The sequence below is a fragment of the Malassezia sympodialis genome, genomic scaffold (assembly GCF_000349305.1).
Source record: "Malassezia sympodialis ATCC 42132 genomic scaffold, msy_sf_3, whole genome shotgun sequence".
NCBI classification, from domain to species: Eukaryota; Fungi; Basidiomycota; class Malasseziomycetes; order Malasseziales; family Malasseziaceae; genus Malassezia; species Malassezia sympodialis.
Window position 1 is genome coordinate 487,294 of NW_017387801.1, and position 16,904 is coordinate 504,197.

Below are 16,904 nucleotides of genomic sequence, written 5' to 3' on the forward strand. Positions count from 1 at the left end.
CTAGATTTCCGTCCAGCCCGATTGCCCCTGGCGCTCGCCGGTCACGAGCGTCAACACAAAGACAAGCAGGTTTGCAAAGAAGCCCATACCAAAGCCACGGTACAGGCTCCGTAGGCCGCCGAGTCGGCTGTAGCCGCCGCGCGCAATCGTCGCTGCCTCGTCGACGCTCCCCTCCGAGTCCTGGTCCTTGCGCCGCGGCACCACCGACGTTTCCTCCGAGACGATGCGGTACACGGCCTCCGCCACGCCGCTATAAGGCACCGGCCGCGTCTCGACACAGGCCCGGAGGCCCCGCCGCGCGGTGTTGGCGTTCGGCACGGACAGAACTCCGCCCAGGCGATCTGGGCGCAAAGGCTCGTGGTATTGCAGCTGCAGGCGCCGGCGCACCGTTTCGATCGGCAGCGTGAGCGAGAGCGATAGTGTAGAGAGCACCAGCTCGGCGAGCGCATATGAGATGGGCACGGCACTAGGGTCAAGGTGCAGCACGTTCTCGATCAGCAGCGGGGCGCCGAGCGCACAAAGCGGGCGGAACACATAGTCGAGTACAGTGGGAAGCAGCAGCGCGGGGTGCAGGTACGTCGTCCGCCAGCCGCCCTCCTCCCGCAAGATAGTGCGCAGCGCATCGAGGGGGCCCGTATACTTGCGGTGCTGGGGGAGCGTCGACTGCGCAATAAGGCGCGTGCGCACGAGGTCCAGTGGCGACACCAAAATGCCTGTGACGAGGTGCGATGTCATGAGCAGGGTCAGCGTCGTGATCGGCTGCGGCGAGAATGCAATCGGCATGGGATTCAGCGCGGTCGGTGCAAAAATCGACAAGAGGCCCGAGATCAGCGGCTGCAGCGTGGACGTCGCGAGGTCCAGCACAAACGTCGTCAGTGCGCCTTTCCAGAGGCCGAGCCATCCCTCCTTGCCGCGCGCAACGGCCTTGATCATCTCCCACACGCCCCCCTCGACCACAGGCGGCATAACAAATTCGGGGCGCGCCCCGTCATCGTGCCGGTGACGCGGCACGACATAGCCGCCCGAGTCGACGCGCCGCACAGGTTCTTCCGCGCCGCCCACGCTCGGCAAGTCCGCATCGCGGAAGTACTTGCCAGGCTCGTCGTCGTCCTCCCACGGCGAGCTCGTCTTCTCGGGCTCGTCGCCCCACGGGTCCTCATGCTCCGCGGTCGACGAGCTGAACCAGCTCGTACGGCGCCGCACCGACGACGGCTCGTGCAGCCTCGCCCATACGTCCTCGCGCGGCACCCACTGCACCTGCAGGAGCAGCTTGCCGACCTCGAAGGGCATCGCCAAACACGTGCTGGTATACTGCAGCGCCCCACTCACCAGCATGCCAGTCACCATTGCTCCCACGGTGGTGCGATCCGACTTGAGCGCTAGAGCCGCATCCGCATCCGCCGACAAGTACCGGTTCGTCGAGCGGGGCAGCTCCAAGGACGCCGTGCCCTCCAGACCGGGGGCGCCTCCAGACCGCGACGCATGCAGATTCGGCGACGACATAACGAACTGAAAGTCGTCGCGCGGCTTGTGATACGGCCGTAGCCTGTGCCCACTTTGGGAGTCCATATCGCCTTTCGCACGCGCAGATGCGATCCTAAGGATCGCCACCGAGGCACGTCCGTGGCGGTCCACACGCGATGTGGAGGACCTACTAGGTCAGGATAGTGGTCTATAGGAGTGGGGCCCTCGCGCGTCCGGCCTGCGCGCCGCTGGGCGATGGCGCACGCTGGGGAAGTGGGGCAGTGTGTCGCATTGCTTGCGCACGCGTCGTGGCTGTCGCTTGGGATGGTGCGCCGCGCGATGCGGTGGAGGGCCGGGCTGAACGCGGCCGGTCTACGAGGGCGGCGCGGGGCCACGCAGCCGTGCGGCGCCCTCAGCCCGCTCAGGCGCCGGCCGCGGCGAGCCGCGGCCGGCTGGCCGCTCCTTTTCCTGTGTCCATGTGACTTGACGCATCTCGTCCACGTCGTCTTTGGTGATCGACAGGGCCGTGGGCGGGCGACGCAGCATGGCCGTCCACCGTGGCAGGCCACCAGCGGCCGCCTCGCCGAGGCGCGGCCGCTCGGCGTCACGTGGACAAATTTGCGACTGGCTGCCTCACGAGCAGGGCCCTGGACCTGGCCCTCCCTCTTGCCGAACATCATGGGTCGTGGACGCGCATATAGGCGGGGACATGGACGTGGAAAAGCGCCTGGGCGCTCCAGCGGTGGTGAGCGACGTGCTGACTACACGACCTTTGAGCAGACGAGCCCCAAGTTCGAATCGTACTACCAGGGCCAGGGTATCCTGCCGGCCGACGAGTGGGAGCCCTTCCTCACAGCGATGCGCGCGCCGCTCCCGACGACCTTCCGCATCACGTCGGGAAAGCCAACCGCGCGCCAGCTGCTCGACGCCATGCAGAACATCTACGTGCCCTTCCTTTCGAACGTCGAGTTCGAGGGCGAGAAAGTCACGCCGCCCACGCAGCTTCCGTGGTACCCCGAGGGCCTCGGCTGGCACCTGGATGTGCGCAAGAATGTTCTGCGCAAATCTCCCGAGTTCAAGCGCTTCCAGCAGTTCCTTGTGCACGAGACAGAGGTCGGCTCCATTTCGCGCCAGGAGGCTGTCTCGATGCTCCCGCCGCTCTTCCTGGACGTGCAGCCTGAACACCTCGTGCTCGACATGTGTGCTGCGCCAGGCTCCAAGACTGCACAGCTGATCGAAGCCATACACTCGCCCCTCACATCTGAGCCGGACGCCTTTGACCCCATGCCGCAGGGCGTGGTGGTTGCGAACGACTCGGACACGAAGCGCGCTCACATGCTCGTGCACCAGGCCCAGCGTCTGCCGTCGCCGAATCTGTGCGTCACCAATGTCGACGCAAGCAACATGGCCAACATTCAGGTCGCGTGGAAGGGCGCCGATCCTACCGACAAGGTTCGCCTGCGCGACCTCAAATACGACCGCATTCTCGCCGATGTGCCGTGTTCGGGCGACGGCACGCTGCGCAAGAACCTGGCCATCTGGAAGGACTGGACGCCTATGAATGGTGTCGGTCTGCATGCGCTGCAGCTGCGCATCCTCCTCCGAGGCCTCACCCTGCTGCGCCCCGGCGGCCGCCTCGTCTACTCAACATGCTCGCTTAACCCCATTGAGAACGAGGCAGTGGTCGCAGCGGCTATCCGCCACTTCCAAGGAGGCGTGGAGATTGTCGACTGCGCCGACATGGTGCCGGCCCTCCAGCGCCGCCCGGGTATGACAACATGGAAGGTGGTGCCCGGAAAAGGCCAGCATCTTGCTCAGTCTGCACCGAAGGAGTCCGCCGAGGGCGAAGCCACCGAGGGCGAGACCGCCGAAAAGGCCCTCCCTCCTATGCCCTGGGTCGAGTCGTGGGATGCACTGCAGGCCCTCGATGCTGACCTGGCAAGCCGTACGCCCACGAGTCTTTGGCCGCAGGGCGACGAGGACGCCATGCACATTGAGCGCTGCATTCGTGTCTACCCGCATCTGCAGAACACTGGTGGCTTCTTCGTCACGGTCTTAACGAAGAAAAGCACGACGCCCGATGAGTCTGTGTCGATGGCGCCCGGCATGATCCGCGCTATGGAAGCTATGGCTACGGGTGACATTCCCGTCAGCAAGCGCCCCGCCGACGACGAGGGCCCAACCGAGGCGAAGCGCATCAAGTCGGACGCCGAGGCTGGCACCGAGGCATCGAAGGACGACGCGCTGCCGCCTGTCGACAAGCACCGTGCAGACCGCGATGCTAAGCGCCGTGGCCAGGCGGACGGTGTGGCCATTGGCGCAGGTGGCATGCCCTACCGCGAAGATCCGTTCGCCTATGTCGACCCAGCGAACGCCGATGTCCAGTCGTGCATCGAATGGTTCGGACTTCACAACTTCCCAACGGCCAACCTGCTGGTGCGCAACCCTGAGCGGGTGCCGTTGCGCAGTGTGTATCTGACGTCTAGCACCGTCCGTGCGATTGTGTCAGGCGGTGGCCCCGGCATGGGTGTGCATCCGACGATGAACCCACTCAAGGTGCGGCTGTTGAACTGTGGTGTCAAGGTATTTGGCCGGCAAGAGTCGGTGAGCAAGGCTACGCAGGCACCGAATGCTATGGATGTGAGCGGAGATGCAGCTGCGCGCCGCGAAAATGTGTCGGCAGCCTTGGCATGCCGCTGGCGCGTTGTGAGCGATTCCTTACACTCGATGCGCCCATACCTGAGCGACAAAGTGATCATTAAAGCAACGCTCGCTGATCTGGCCTTCTTCATCAAGGAATATTACCCTGTTCTCGACAAAATTCCTGGTGAGGTGGGCGAGCGTATTCGTCAGGCAGAGATGGGCAGCTATGTCCTGGACATTGAGCCAAGTGAGCATAATGGCCACAAGCTTACGGTCCGCCTGTGTTATCCTGTGTGGCGCTCCGTTGCCTCCGCTAATCTGATGCTGGACAAGCAGGAGAAGAGCGCCCTCTCGTTCCGCCTTTTTGACACGGATCTCTCAGATCCCGAGGGACAGCGCCAATTCTCAATGCACCCTCAGGCCCGCAAGAAGCAAGCTGAGCTACAGGCGCAAAAGGCGCAAGAGACCGAGGAACAAGATGGCCAGGAAAATGCTGTACCGACAGAATAGGAGACATAGGTCCAACGTAATAGCAGTAAGACACAACCAGCTATGCTGGCAGTTCTTGATGTGTACAAAAATATATCGGGAAGGAGCGATAAAAATGCGCCAAGGGGGAATCGAACCCCCGGCACAGCTAATCATCGAATGATGGCAAAGCTGTATTTTACCACTAAACCATTGGCGCTGGCTGTTGGACATGGCGGGGCTTTAGTCACTTTATTGTTGGTTCCATATGTAGAGCGATGGAAAAACATGCGCCAAGGGGGAATCGAACCCCCGGCACAGCTAATCATCGAATGATGGCAAAGCTGTATTTTACCACTAAACCATTGGCGCCTTCGCTGATCGTCATGGAAATGACATTCAGTCTTAACTCGACGTCATCTTTCTAGTCCCCCATTTACCTGAGCTTACTGTGCTCCGATAGTTTACAATCTAACGTCGGCCTACAAACCAATCTCGTACATGGCCCATCATGCGAGACACAAAACCTAAATGACGGTCGGTTAATGACTGCCCTGCGCCTAATCGAGACTAGAGCTCGATCAGGACTTACCATCGTTCCCCTTCGTCGTCTCCGCGTCTGCGTGGGGGGGGTTGGTATCGCTGGGAGGAGTGCTCTTTTCGTTGGCAGTTTGAGAGGCTTTTCCCTCATACTCGTCAGCGAATTGTTGGAGCAGCTCCTTTTGCCGCTTGGACAGCGACCTGTTGTCAATGGGTATAACAATGCCACGTACCTTGGTATCGTAATGTCGAACTGCACCATAAGATCGCCGTTCACATCGTAATTTTTGCGGCTTCCAAGACGTGGCACACCGCGTCCGCGCAAAACCATCTCATCGCCAACCTGAGTACCTGCGGGCACACGTACATCCACCTCACCGTCCAAGGTGGGCACACGCACGCGACCACCAAGCACGGCCGTGTAGAAGGGAATGGTCGCAGGATAGAACAGATTGGTGCCTTGGCGGCGCCAGATACGACTGGGAGCCACATTGATCCGAACGAAAAGCGAGCCTGCTGGTCCAGTCCCCATAAGAGGCACGTCACCCGCACCATCCTGGCGGATACGGTATCCGTCATCCACACCGGCTGGGATGTTTACCGAGATCGTGCGAGAGCTCTTCACGCGACCAGCCCCTGAACAAGATGTACACTCGTCCCCTGATGCAATCGAGGAACCAGTTCCATTGCAAGCCGGGCAAGTGCTTGCCATCTGAAAGCCGCCTTGGATAACGAAGGTGCGAGTGCCTGTGCCTCGGCAGACATGGCACGTAGAACGCTTCGCATTCGCCTTCAATCCGGAGCCAGAGCAAGTACCACAGTTTTCAATCGGATGAATTGTGACAGTGCGGCTAGTACCCTTGCATGCCTCTTCGAATGAGATGTTCACGCTGGCATCAATGTCTTCACCACGGGTCTCCGCGGTGAAGCCAGCACGAGCGCCACGGGCACCGCCAAAAGCACCTCCAAATAGCGACTCAAAAATGCTTTCCGCACTGCCGGGACTGAAGCCGCCAAAGGGCGAGGCTCCCGCAGCCCCGCCGAAGGGATCAAAGCCTCCTGGGCCATCAGCAGAACCGAACTGGTCGTACGAAGCGCGCTTCTGCTCATCACTAAGGATGTCGTAGGCGGACTGTATTTCGACAAAGCGTTCCTTAGCGCCAGGCTCCTTGCTCGTATCAGGGTGGTACTTTTTGGCAAGCTGGTAATAAGCATTCTTAATATCCTTTGCAGACGCATCGCGTTTCACCCCCAGGGTTGCATATGGATCTTTCTGTGCGGCACAGTGCGCAGCACTTGAGTGGAAACCACGAACCCCTCTACTGGTGGCTGGAGCATCCGTGCTCTGAGCTGTCGGACGACGACTGAGTTGCGCGTACGACACCGCACTGAAATTCCGCGGGGCAGGAAGCGCTACGCTTGGCACTGTAGAGCGCATGCATCTCCCTGTCGTATTAATGATGCCAACACATCGCTGTCCAAAGTGCGATCCGGACATAGTACACGAAGAAACTTGTATCGCACCCAGGCGACGAATGGTGGCGTTGCAAATATAATAATCGCTTCGGCCACTAATGGAAAGTTCTTTCTATGGGATGCACGCTCGCCTCCACGTGGCACTGTCACAGCTGGGCACCCGGGCCAAGCTTGAGCGAGGCAAGGAAGGCGTCCGAATAGCTTGAGGTAAGATCCTCCAAAGTGTACACACCGTTCACATTGCTCGAACACTGTGTGGAAGGCCTTGTCGCCGATCTAGCGTGAGTAGATATAGGACATACATAGTACGGGTCCATGACCGTGGCACCATCGTCACTGTGTGAGTAAAAAGTGCACGTACAACGACGAAAACAATTGCACTCTGCAAGTAAGTATGTTATGCGTACGATGCCTTAGAACCCTTGGGTTGGATACGCTGTATGTTCTTGATGTTGTTGGTGCTTCAGTGTTAGTCACTGCATGAGTACGCACTCCATGCCAAAGATATAGTCAAACTTGTGGAAATCGTCCGGCTGGATGGCTCGAGCCAGATGGCTAATGGGCACATTGTGTGACTTGCACACGCGCACAGTCCTGAAACATGTTAGAACATGGACACGCACCGCATATCAGGCTCTTCGCCTTCGTGGTAGTCAGCTGTCCCACAGCTATCGATCACGCCAAAGTGCTCCTCCAGGGCATGCTGGTGCACTTTGTGCGCAAATACTGCCTCTGCCATGGGGCTACGGCAGATGTTGCCGAGACAGCAGAACAGTACGTTTAGGCGCCGTGTTTCACCCATCGTATCGGCAGTTGAGACGCGAGTGTGTGAAATTGGCCCGTTTTTCTTCTCTACTCCACACACTCTATGGCTCGGAACCTAATTTCGCCATAGCTTGCAAGAAGCCCGACGGTGTCAAGATCTCCGTACTGCCATAGGTAATTTGCCTAGGAGCCGAGGTACCCGGCGCGATCCCGCCTGACGTTGCCACTGACCGAGTCACGTACTCCTGCAAGTTGGTGGACTCGACGTGGCTACCTCCACCAACGACAAACACAATAGCATGGGCGAATGGCTGCCGGGCCTTGGCGCCGCCTGGCGCCATGCCGGTACCCCGGCCACGCGGCTGCCGAGGATCAATATATAGATAATCGTCCGTCTCTTGCAATGCCTGAGCGCTGGCACTCGCAGGATCCATGATCGACGAGACCAGGCGCGTAATCGTGAAGTCTTTCTGAATTGGCAAAAAGTTTTTCACGCCCGCCACCAAATTTTCCAGCCGACTATCCTTCAATTTGTCCGTGAGCTAAAAGTCAGTGAAACATGACGTACTCGACTGCTTAATGAGCTGAAACCCTTGAACAGCTCGTTGCCTCCTGGCACCGGTGCAGGTGTCGGAGCCGCAAGGGAGAAACGCATGATTTCGCGCGCCTTTTTGGCGTACTGGAGGGGCGCCAGATCCGCACCCTGTTGCTGCAGTAGCGCCTCGAAATCCTCCACTTCTTTGCGGCTCAGCGCGCTGTCAGGCGTTGACAAATAGTACACGAGGAACAGGCGCATTTTGTCTTCGGCGTTCTGAATGGCCGGGTTTTGCAAGGCCTCCATGATGCTCGCCTTGCTCTGTCGAGCAATTGCCTCCTCTAATTGGTACAGCTCATCGAGACCTCGAGTCTTGATACCCTGTAGCAGGGCCGTGGCGATGTTCATATGGGCATCAATGGTCTGCTTACGCGCCGTCAGCTTCGGCAAAGCAGTGACAGCTGCCTTAAGATGGGATGCATTTGACGATGCATCCAGCTGCCCCACTTCATCCATACTGCTGATACCTGTAGAGCGCATAATTTCATTGGCTTCCTGCCGATACTTGTTGAGCTCATCGTCAATGTCCTCTGCCACCTGAGGGAACGGAATTTCTGCGTTCTTCGCCCAGAAGTAATCCTTAGCATCCAAATCGTACGAGCGCTTAGAGGCGGCTGGCTTTTCGGCGTCGTGCACAGTCACTCGATTCAGCTTGGTAGCCAGAACGTCATACACAAGGGCCTGATAGGTCCAGGAGTGGGCAATCATTGGAACCAAGTCAATGTGCCTGTCCATAATGATCAAAATAGGACGCTCTTTGGTCCACGTGGCCGACGCACCTCTGTTCGCAAACAAGCCCGTAGCGCTGCGTGAGCCCGACGTCTGCTCACGCAGCTTGCTTTCGAGCTTGCGTGCCACTAATTCAGCAGCACTCCCCCGCGGCGCACGAATGATGGGGATGGTGCCGATCGTAGCCATGACTGACAGCAAACCTGTCGCAATACGGTCAGTTTCTTTTTCGACTTGTTCCTGATCGCTCTGGGAGCAATGCAGCTGCTCGTATGTCGTCGAAGTCTGACCACCCTGAGCACCGACACCTTTCGGAAGAAGTTGGAAAAGTTTGGGCTGCAGCACAATGTAGTCAAGGAACTGGTCGTACACCTGGCGCACCTGTGCGCCGCCCCCCCCTTTAGCGACGGCCTGAGCAAACTCTTCAAGCACTGGTCGCGGCAAGGCGGATGTGAAGTTGACATAGATAGACTCATACAGTCCATTACCAATATCCTTGGCGATTCGAGCCACGTTTGCGCTCGTGGGCGACACAAAGTACACGGCCGGCACGTCCGGCAGGGCCGGGCGATCGGTGTGAAGCTGCAGATGCAACGTCACACCATTTTCACGAAGATCCTGCACTCGCAAGCTAGTCGCAAGAATGTCTGTGCTAGTAGAGTCCATGATCAAAACCTTCCACACAGGTGGCGCTGCCGGCCCGCTTTTGTCACCCTGCTGTCCGGCAGAGCTCGTATGAGAAAAAGCTGGGTTATTGAAATTCAGCATGGACAGTAGAGAATGAACCTGCGCCGAGCGCAAAGACACGACACCGGCATTGGCACTGCTGTGGGCTTGTGCCCCTCCTGATGCAGCACCAGGCGCAGGGGCAGCCATGGCGTGTGTGTCGTGATGCTGCCACTCTGTCCTTGACCCCGAGGCGGCCACGTGGTCGACACGTGGAGACCGACCGGTTAAGATTCGGTGTGCAGCGGCCGTGCGAGCTGTGCGCATACCATGCCGAATTCACAGACCACCTCTCATTGGGACGAGCGTCTTTCGCAGCTCATAGATGTGCGCCATGTTACTGGGTGCGAGTTCAAGAGTCTTTCTGAGGTATGCTTAGATATTCACATCCCAGACACACTGGACACCAGCCTTTGGACGTTCCGTATTTGGAGGCACTTTGATTGCGCAGAGCATGGAAGCCGCGTATAAGACGATCGACGAGCGAATGGAACTACATGTACGTATATGAAAGCTCATTTAGGAATTTCACGTAAGTCCCAAGCATTAATGTCAGGGAAAATTTCTCCGTGGCGCAGATGCCCAGCAGCACATTTACTACTACGTGGAGAAAGTTCGCGACGGGCGTTCATACTCGACGCGTCGCGTCGATGCTATGCAAGAGTCGACTCTGCTATTCATGGCGACTATGTCGTTCCAAGTCCCTGAGCCAGAACAGCCGCAATATTTCGCGTCCCCTCCCAAGATAGTCAGTGAAGGAGCTTTTGAGCTTGCTAGGGAGATGCCCGATGATCATAAAAATGCGCCTACAGAGGTGCTACCCCCTGAAATGAGTCGGCCTGGATCACAGCGTTATCAGCATGCCTTGACGCACTCAGTTGACAGCAGTCACTACCAAAAGCTGATATCCCAATGGACGAATGAGCAGGAGATTTTTCTTCCTGTGGAATTCCGTCCGGCTGTGCCCAATATGTTTCGAAAGGATGGAAGAGTGCAGTTCGGTTCAAAATTAGCTTACTGGCTCCGTGCGCGGGGCGCTAGTCCTGGACCTGCAAACCGCCAGCGTGCCATCCTGGGCTTCCATGTCGATCAATTCATACTGGAAAACATAAGGGCTAGCGTCAAGGAGAGTTCTGTGGCAATGATGGCAAGCCTAGACCACACCATGTGGTTTTATAATGACTTTACTATGGGTCAATGGTTGCTAATGGTGGTACGTGGAGACGCTGTAACATTAGGCTGAAAACCAAGCCACGAGTAACGGTCGAGCAGTTGTTCTGGCACGCATATATCGCCGGGATGGCGTCTTGGTGGCAGTCGCGGTATGTTTTGCAGGCTTATGCGTACAGATGCAAGAAGGTGTGATGCGCTACGAAGTGCCAAGCAAATTGTAGTTGTGGAGGTGAAGGCGAAGTTTGGTTACTAGCATGACACGGTCCATTGCCGTGCTTGCGCATGTTCCTACGTATGAGGAATTTCATGTATGTATGCCATAGCCACTCATGTGAGACAAAATACTTGGTACCCAATATACCAGTTGTACTACCTGCTGCGATGACCGAGACATGGCCTGCCAGGGCTCGGTATGAGGCCGGCGGTCGTGTCGATTGGGAAGCACTCTCGGAGGACTATGGGGAACATATTGTCCCTGCTATCATTGGGGGAGAGGAGAGAAAGGATATGAAACTTAGAGATGCTATATCGCTCATGAGATCCGAGACCCGCCCTATCTATATTAAGGACTGGCACCTCGTACGGTCTGCCACAAATGCGTCACAACCACTCTCACTGCGCCTGCCTTATACCACACCACCCCTTTTTTCCGATGACTGTATGTGCTATTTTCTCATGCCAGGGATGAACAATGTGACGCCACCAGCCACCTCGAGCTCGTTTTCCTACAGTCCTGACGCTTGGGTAGCCACGGCATCTAACAGACTGGAATCTGATGATTTTCGGTTCTGCTATGCGGGCACTGCAGGATCCTATACTCCGCTTCACCGCGATGGTAAGCCGTCACTCCCTGTGCTGACTAGAAAGTCTGTGCGTGCCATACTGTGCTGATCCAGACACCTCGTATTCGTGGTCCACGAACATCGCAGGCCGTAAGCGTTGGCGCATGATTGCCCCTGAGGATGCAAGTTTATTGCGACGTACGTGCTTCTTTCTGACCTCAGAATTCCCGGATCGAAGAACATCCGAGCTGGCGTCAACGTTCGATACTATGGAACGGCTGTACGCACTGGATGAGCTAGGTCCTTTTCAGGACGGGAAGCAAGGGTGGCCTGGCTGGCATCATGTGCGGTTGCGCACTTATGTCGTGGAACAGGAGGTAGGCACTCTAGGTTGGACTAACAGCAGCCAGGGCAAACCATCTTTGTTCCATCTAACTGGTATCATCAAGTTGAAAATTTGACTGACTGTATCAGTGTATGTAAAGCTGACGGCTCACGCCTAGCTCAATCACAACTGGTGCAACTCCGTGAATCTGACAAGTATGTACACGTCCATGGAGGAAGAGGTCCGCATAGTCGCCGCTCACGACAGATCGACGATGTTACGGCCGCTCTGAGCGACGTTCGCGATATGCTCCACGGACAGAGTGGATGGGAGTCGGAATTCACAGCATTGGTGCAGCAGGTGGTGCAACAAGACGCAGGCTGGGCCTGGGAGGGCTTTTGGCGTATGGTCCATCACAATGTGAAGCATCCATCGTGTGACGTATGTTTATTGAAAAACCTTACGACAGCCCCACTTGCGACCTAGCGTGCTCGACGTTCGAGCATGCGTGCAGCGTTTGTTGCAGCGCTACGCTGGGCGTCCGGAGGCCCGCTGGCTCGCGCCCTCCACGCAATCCGTTATTATGCAAGTTCGCGCTTGGGCGGATGACTAAGCATTGTTCTTCGTAGAACGTCGACGATCCAGGCGATCTAGATTTCTTTACCATTTTGACCTTGTCATGTTTCCAGCCTCCGGTCCCTACAACTCGATGAATAGCTACAATGCTCCCTACTGGGAGACAATGAGGAGGAATGAAACTCTGCCACACTCCTCCTTCGCTTTTGACTCCTATGGTACCGGGTCGCCCTCTCTTCGAGATACAACGCCGGACGCCTCGTGGTCGTCACCCCGCTTCCACTCGCCTGGCATCGCTGCCCCGGCTTGGTCCCCACAGACACAGTTTTGGGTCTATTTAGATCCAAACGGTGTTGTGCAAGGACCATTTCCTGCGACAGCGATGCAGGCCTGGTATGAGCAGCAGTATCTGTATTCGGAGCTCCTTCTTCGTCCAGAGGAGGAGACCGAGTTCCGCCCGCTGCACGTGTACTTGGCTGAGGTGGGTGAAGTTGCCAAGCCGTTCCTTGTTCCCCCCAGGAGGTTCGCCCGGCAGCGTGCGCCCCTGTCCAAACCGTCGTCCGCCGTCGGATCGCCTCTCGTGTCTGCAAGCAATTCGCCTAGGCCTGCCGCTGCAGCCGTGCAGACCGAACGGGCACCCGTTCAGCCTGAAGCCATACATCCTGGATCGGCTGCGTCGAATGTCTCCGCCGACGATATTGCCACTACCATGCGTGTCATGACGCAGCTCCAGTCGGCCCTGAAAGTTGCTGCTACGGACGATCAGACTGCCCAGATTGTCCAATCCGTGCTGACATCGTCTCTCCCTCATGCGAATGCAGCCGGACTACAAGCGATCCTCACGGCAATGCAGGCTCAGGCGGCCACGGATGCTGCTAATGCCTCACAGGTGCAAGAACGTCTGGACAATCACGCGGTCCCATCGACTGTGGCATCCGATACCCCAACTGTTGCCCCTGCTGAACCGTCGCTGCCCCCATTGGACCCTTCGACTACGTCGCCTGTGCCGACTGTGACCACCGACCCTGTAGCGCCCTCCGCAAGCGAGCTAGGCAGAACGTCGATTCGGGACGCGACCGAGTCACCCCCGGAGCAGGTACCGACTCCTGGCACCAAAAAGAGTACGCGCAAGGACAAGAAGGTCGCGGAGAAGACACCCAAAAAGGATGAGGCGCCTGCCAAGCCTGCACTGGAACTACAGGCCTCGTCTACTTCTCAGGAGGCAGAGTCGGGTACACCCAAGAAGACCACTGAATCAGACTCGTCGTCGCCTGCCCCCCAATCTAAGACTTCTGTGGCAAAGCCAAAGCCGGCGCCATGGGCGAACGTGCCAGCACAGTCTTCTGCATCGCCGGCGCCCAGCCTGCGCGATATTCTCGAAACAGAGCAGCGGGCGCGTTCCGCGCAGGATGTCAAGATCCGTGCCGCCAACTCGGCTGCCCTGGCCAAGGCCATGGCACAAATGCAAGTCTCGTCTACGCCTTCTACTGCCTCTAAACCTGCTGGTGCTGCTTGGAGTACGCCCAAGACGACCCCTGCCAAGTCACTCTCGCAGATCCAGGAGGAGGAAAGTGCTCGCGCTGCCAAGGAAAAAGCCAGTCAAGCGGCACGCCCCTCCGCCTACAGCAGCTCTGCAGCACGGGCACCTGCCGAGACAGGCTGGGTCAAGGTGGTTTCGCACGGGAAAACTACCCCTGCGTCGAAAACGGCGCCTGCAGCCAAGCCTGCCGCTGTACCTACGGCCGTCCCAAGTCGACCTCCTGCGCTATCGTCTGTGCCGTTTTCCTCCGATGTGCCCACGCCTGTGTCTGCGCCGGCGCCGGCGCCCATTGTGCAGGACGAGGATGGCTGGGTCACGAAAAAGTCGAAGCACCAGGTGCGCCGCGATGCGCTATCGCAGATGAACGATGCCATTCCCCGTCCCACCGGCACAGCGGCAGGGGTGGCGGCTGCGCGGCGCGTCCCTGGGTCGTCGAATTCACCCTTGCCTCCCTCGGCAGAGTTCCTCCGGCACTGCCGCGCGCAGCTCAAGGGGCTTCGTGCGAATGTGGACGACTTTATTGAAATGCTTCTCTCATTCCCTCTTAATCCGTCGCCGGAGGTCAACGACATTATTGCCGAAGCTGTGTACGCCAACAGCAGCACACTGAATGGACGCCAATTCGCCGCGGATTTCGTCGCCCGTCGCAAGGCGGATGCGTACCGCGCTGTTACTCTGTAGAACTCTGCATACTAGAAAGAAGGTGCAGGGGTATGAGTCGGTGCGTTTGGGGCCGGAGGGGTGGGCGCAACTGCTGGTCCCGTGGTCTCTGCCGAGGACTGCGGCCCAGCCGCTACGGCTGGTGCTTCTGCCGAAGCGGCAGGCGCGGGCGCCTGCGTACTGGGCGCGGCAGATGTATCCGCTGCGACTGGCTTGGACGGCTCGGGCACATCCATGTCCATGGCCTCTTCCTTCCAGATGCGCTCGCGGCGGTCGCCTTCGCCCTCGTCGTCCGAGTCGTCGAACTCATCTGCTCGCTGCACGCGCTTGTCCTTAACAGTCTGGCTCGCTCGCACGTCTGGGTCTTCGTTGTCGTCATCGTTGTCGTCCAGCGCCATGTCATGGGCCAGGCGCGGCTCCACATGTCCTTGGACTGACGGCGCATGCGCAACGTGTCGCAGCTGCTCGAACACCTGCTCCTTGACCTTGTCGAGGTAGGCTTGCGTGTTCATATTCTCCATATTGCTGGGAAGCACGTCGAGACGGTACTCGGGGCCAAAGTATTCGTAATACTCGTTCACCGGCACAATGGGGCTCAGCTCGTGGCCCGATGCAAGGCCCGTCTCGTACGCCCAAGCTCGACTGACGTTGCGCATCGTGTAGCCACCACCGCCGAGCAGGAGCAATGGCAGGCCAAAGCTCTTGACAAACTCCACACACGCAGCATGACCCCGCATGCTCAGGTTGAAGCAGCCGAGCTTATCGCCAGCCAGCGAGTCGGAACCGCACTGCAGCACCACTGCTGTTGGCTGGTACTGTTCCATGATGCGCTGGATAATTGGCTTGAACACACTTTGGTATGACTCATCTGTGATACCGTCGCGCAGAGGCACATTGCATGCGTAGTGCTTACCAGTGCCGTAGCCCGTGTCGCGCAGCTCGCCGGTGCCCGGGAAAAATTCTCCGTATTTGTGGAAAGAGCAGGTCATTACGCGATCCGTCGTGTAGAAGGCTTCTTCAACACCGTCACCATGATGCACATCAATATCAATGTACAGGACACGAGGGTGGTAACGCAGCAGCTCCAAAATACCTAGCACAATATCGTTGACGTAGCAGAACCCGCTGGCCTCGCCCTTCTTAGCATGATGCAATCCACCCGCCCAGTTGATGGCAATATCGCACTTATCTCTCGAAAGACGCGCAGCGCCCTCTGTTTCATCAGCATGTCACTGCGTACCCATCGATCCACCAGCCGAAATCGAGCAGTACTCGAACAAGCCATCAAACACAGGGCAGTCGTCGCCCACATTGTCTGTCATGAGTCCATCGTTCACGTACACCTAGCCTGCTCGCGCACATAGGCGTCTAGATTGTCCGGCGTGACCCGGTACAAAAAGTCCACGTAGTCGTCTGTATGGAACTGAGACATTTCGCGCTTGGTCGCCGGTTTCGCACGCTGGTGTAAGTCGCCTACACGTACGAAAATCTCCATCTTTTTGTACAGCCCATAGTTCATTACCAGAGAATGGCACATGCGTACACGCATCGGTTTCATCGGATGACCGGGCCCGTAGTGGAAATTCCCAATGTCTGAATCGAAAAAGTAGCACACACGCGACGGGTGTGTCGAGCCCTGGCTCGTCGGCTGCATCAGTGGCGTGCCGCCCGCCTCATAGGTCATAGTCCCGGAAGAACCTCCAGCAGCATTGGACGGCAGGAACGTGGGATGCATCATCGTAGACACAATGTCACCACCCTGCAGCTCAAAGGTCGGTGCCAGCCTCCGCCCACGTCCTATCGACCTCTCCGCGCACGCTTACGGCCACGTGACACCCACGAGCCCGGGTCGTCCCCTGGCACTAGCCGCCCGCACGTCCATCACGATGTCGAGCCTTCAGCAGGCTGGTGGCCGCTCGCTCATTGCTCTCATCGCGGATGAGGTAGGTGCACTACAGTAACACCAGGACTCCACGACGGGGTTTATCCTCGCTGGCATTGGTGATGTGAATAAGGAAGGCGATAAGAACTTTTTTGTCGTCGACAACAAGACGGCAACTGGAGATATCGAGGAGGCATTTAGTCGCTTTACGAAGGAGCGTGACGACATCGCTATTGTGCTAATCAACCAACATATCGCCGATAAGATTCGCCCTCTAGTGGACAAATACAACCAAGCTTTCCCGGCCTTGCTGGAAATCCCCAGCAAAGATCACCCATACGGTATGCGGACTGTTGCGACTAACCGCAGACCCTACCAAGGACGGTGTACTGAAGCGTGTCCAAAAGGTAGGCGATTCTGCTACTCACTCTCTAGATCTTTGGCGAGTAAGAGCCTCATGTAATAGAAAATACATTGTTCATACCAATGCTACGAAACTTCTTTACTGGCCACCACGGAGACGCAGCACCAAGTGTAGCGTGCTCTCCTTCTGAATGTTA

The 16,904-nt window shown here is 57.7% G+C and overlaps 8 protein-coding genes across 8 annotated transcripts; 3 read left to right on the forward strand and 5 right to left on the reverse strand.

Moving 5' to 3' along the window:
- Positions 1-2,010, reverse strand: MSY001_0810 (uncharacterized protein; the record flags this gene model as incomplete). The annotated part of the gene is made up of 2 exons (XM_018885899.1): positions 1-1,546; positions 1,841-2,010. 2 exons carry the CDS (start codon positions 2,008-2,010, stop codon positions 1-3), a joined length of 1,716 nt encoding a protein of 571 aa, XP_018739426.1.
- Positions 2,011-2,142: 132 nt separating this feature from the next.
- Positions 2,143-4,617, forward strand: MSY001_0811 (uncharacterized protein; the record flags this gene model as incomplete). Its single annotated transcript, XM_018885900.1, has 1 exon — positions 2,143-4,617. The coding sequence occupies one exon, from the start codon at positions 2,143-2,145 to the stop codon at positions 4,615-4,617; it is 2,475 nt and encodes an 824-aa protein (XP_018739427.1).
- Positions 4,618-5,156: 539 nt separating this feature from the next.
- MSY001_0812 (uncharacterized protein) lies at positions 5,157-6,613 on the reverse strand (the record flags this gene model as incomplete). The annotated part of the gene is made up of 2 exons (XM_018885901.1): positions 5,157-5,316; positions 5,349-6,613. 2 exons carry the CDS (start codon positions 6,611-6,613, stop codon positions 5,157-5,159), a joined length of 1,425 nt encoding a protein of 474 aa, XP_018739428.1.
- A 451-nt stretch (positions 6,614-7,064) lies between these two features.
- On the reverse strand, positions 7,065-7,393 carry MSY001_0813 (uncharacterized protein; the record flags this gene model as incomplete). Its single annotated transcript, XM_018885902.1, has 2 exons — positions 7,065-7,185; positions 7,215-7,393. 2 exons carry the CDS (start codon positions 7,391-7,393, stop codon positions 7,065-7,067), a joined length of 300 nt encoding a protein of 99 aa, XP_018739429.1.
- A 64-nt stretch (positions 7,394-7,457) lies between these two features.
- On the reverse strand, positions 7,458-9,448 carry MSY001_0814 (uncharacterized protein; the record flags this gene model as incomplete). Its single annotated transcript, XM_018885903.1, has 2 exons — positions 7,458-7,898; positions 7,925-9,448. The coding sequence occupies 2 exons, from the start codon at positions 9,446-9,448 to the stop codon at positions 7,458-7,460; spliced, it is 1,965 nt and encodes a 654-aa protein (XP_018739430.1).
- A 228-nt stretch (positions 9,449-9,676) lies between these two features.
- MSY001_0815 (uncharacterized protein) lies at positions 9,677-14,483 on the forward strand (the record flags this gene model as incomplete). The annotated part of the gene is made up of 7 exons (XM_018885904.1): positions 9,677-9,775; positions 9,858-9,905; positions 9,993-10,599; positions 10,944-11,414; positions 11,584-11,738; positions 12,008-12,089; positions 12,376-14,483. The coding sequence occupies 7 exons, from the start codon at positions 9,677-9,679 to the stop codon at positions 14,481-14,483; spliced, it is 3,570 nt and encodes a 1,189-aa protein (XP_018739431.1).
- A 112-nt stretch (positions 14,484-14,595) lies between these two features.
- On the reverse strand, positions 14,596-16,200 carry MSY001_0816 (uncharacterized protein; the record flags this gene model as incomplete). Its single annotated transcript, XM_018885906.1, has 5 exons — positions 14,596-14,635; positions 14,682-15,675; positions 15,703-15,777; positions 15,804-15,921; positions 15,946-16,200. 5 exons carry the CDS (start codon positions 16,198-16,200, stop codon positions 14,596-14,598), a joined length of 1,482 nt encoding a protein of 493 aa, XP_018739432.1.
- Positions 16,201-16,348: 148 nt separating this feature from the next.
- MSY001_0817 (uncharacterized protein) lies at positions 16,349-16,807 on the forward strand (the record flags this gene model as incomplete). The annotated part of the gene is made up of 2 exons (XM_018885907.1): positions 16,349-16,405; positions 16,430-16,807. The coding sequence occupies 2 exons, from the start codon at positions 16,349-16,351 to the stop codon at positions 16,805-16,807; spliced, it is 435 nt and encodes a 144-aa protein (XP_018739433.1).
- Between the last annotated feature and the right edge of the window lie 97 nt (positions 16,808-16,904).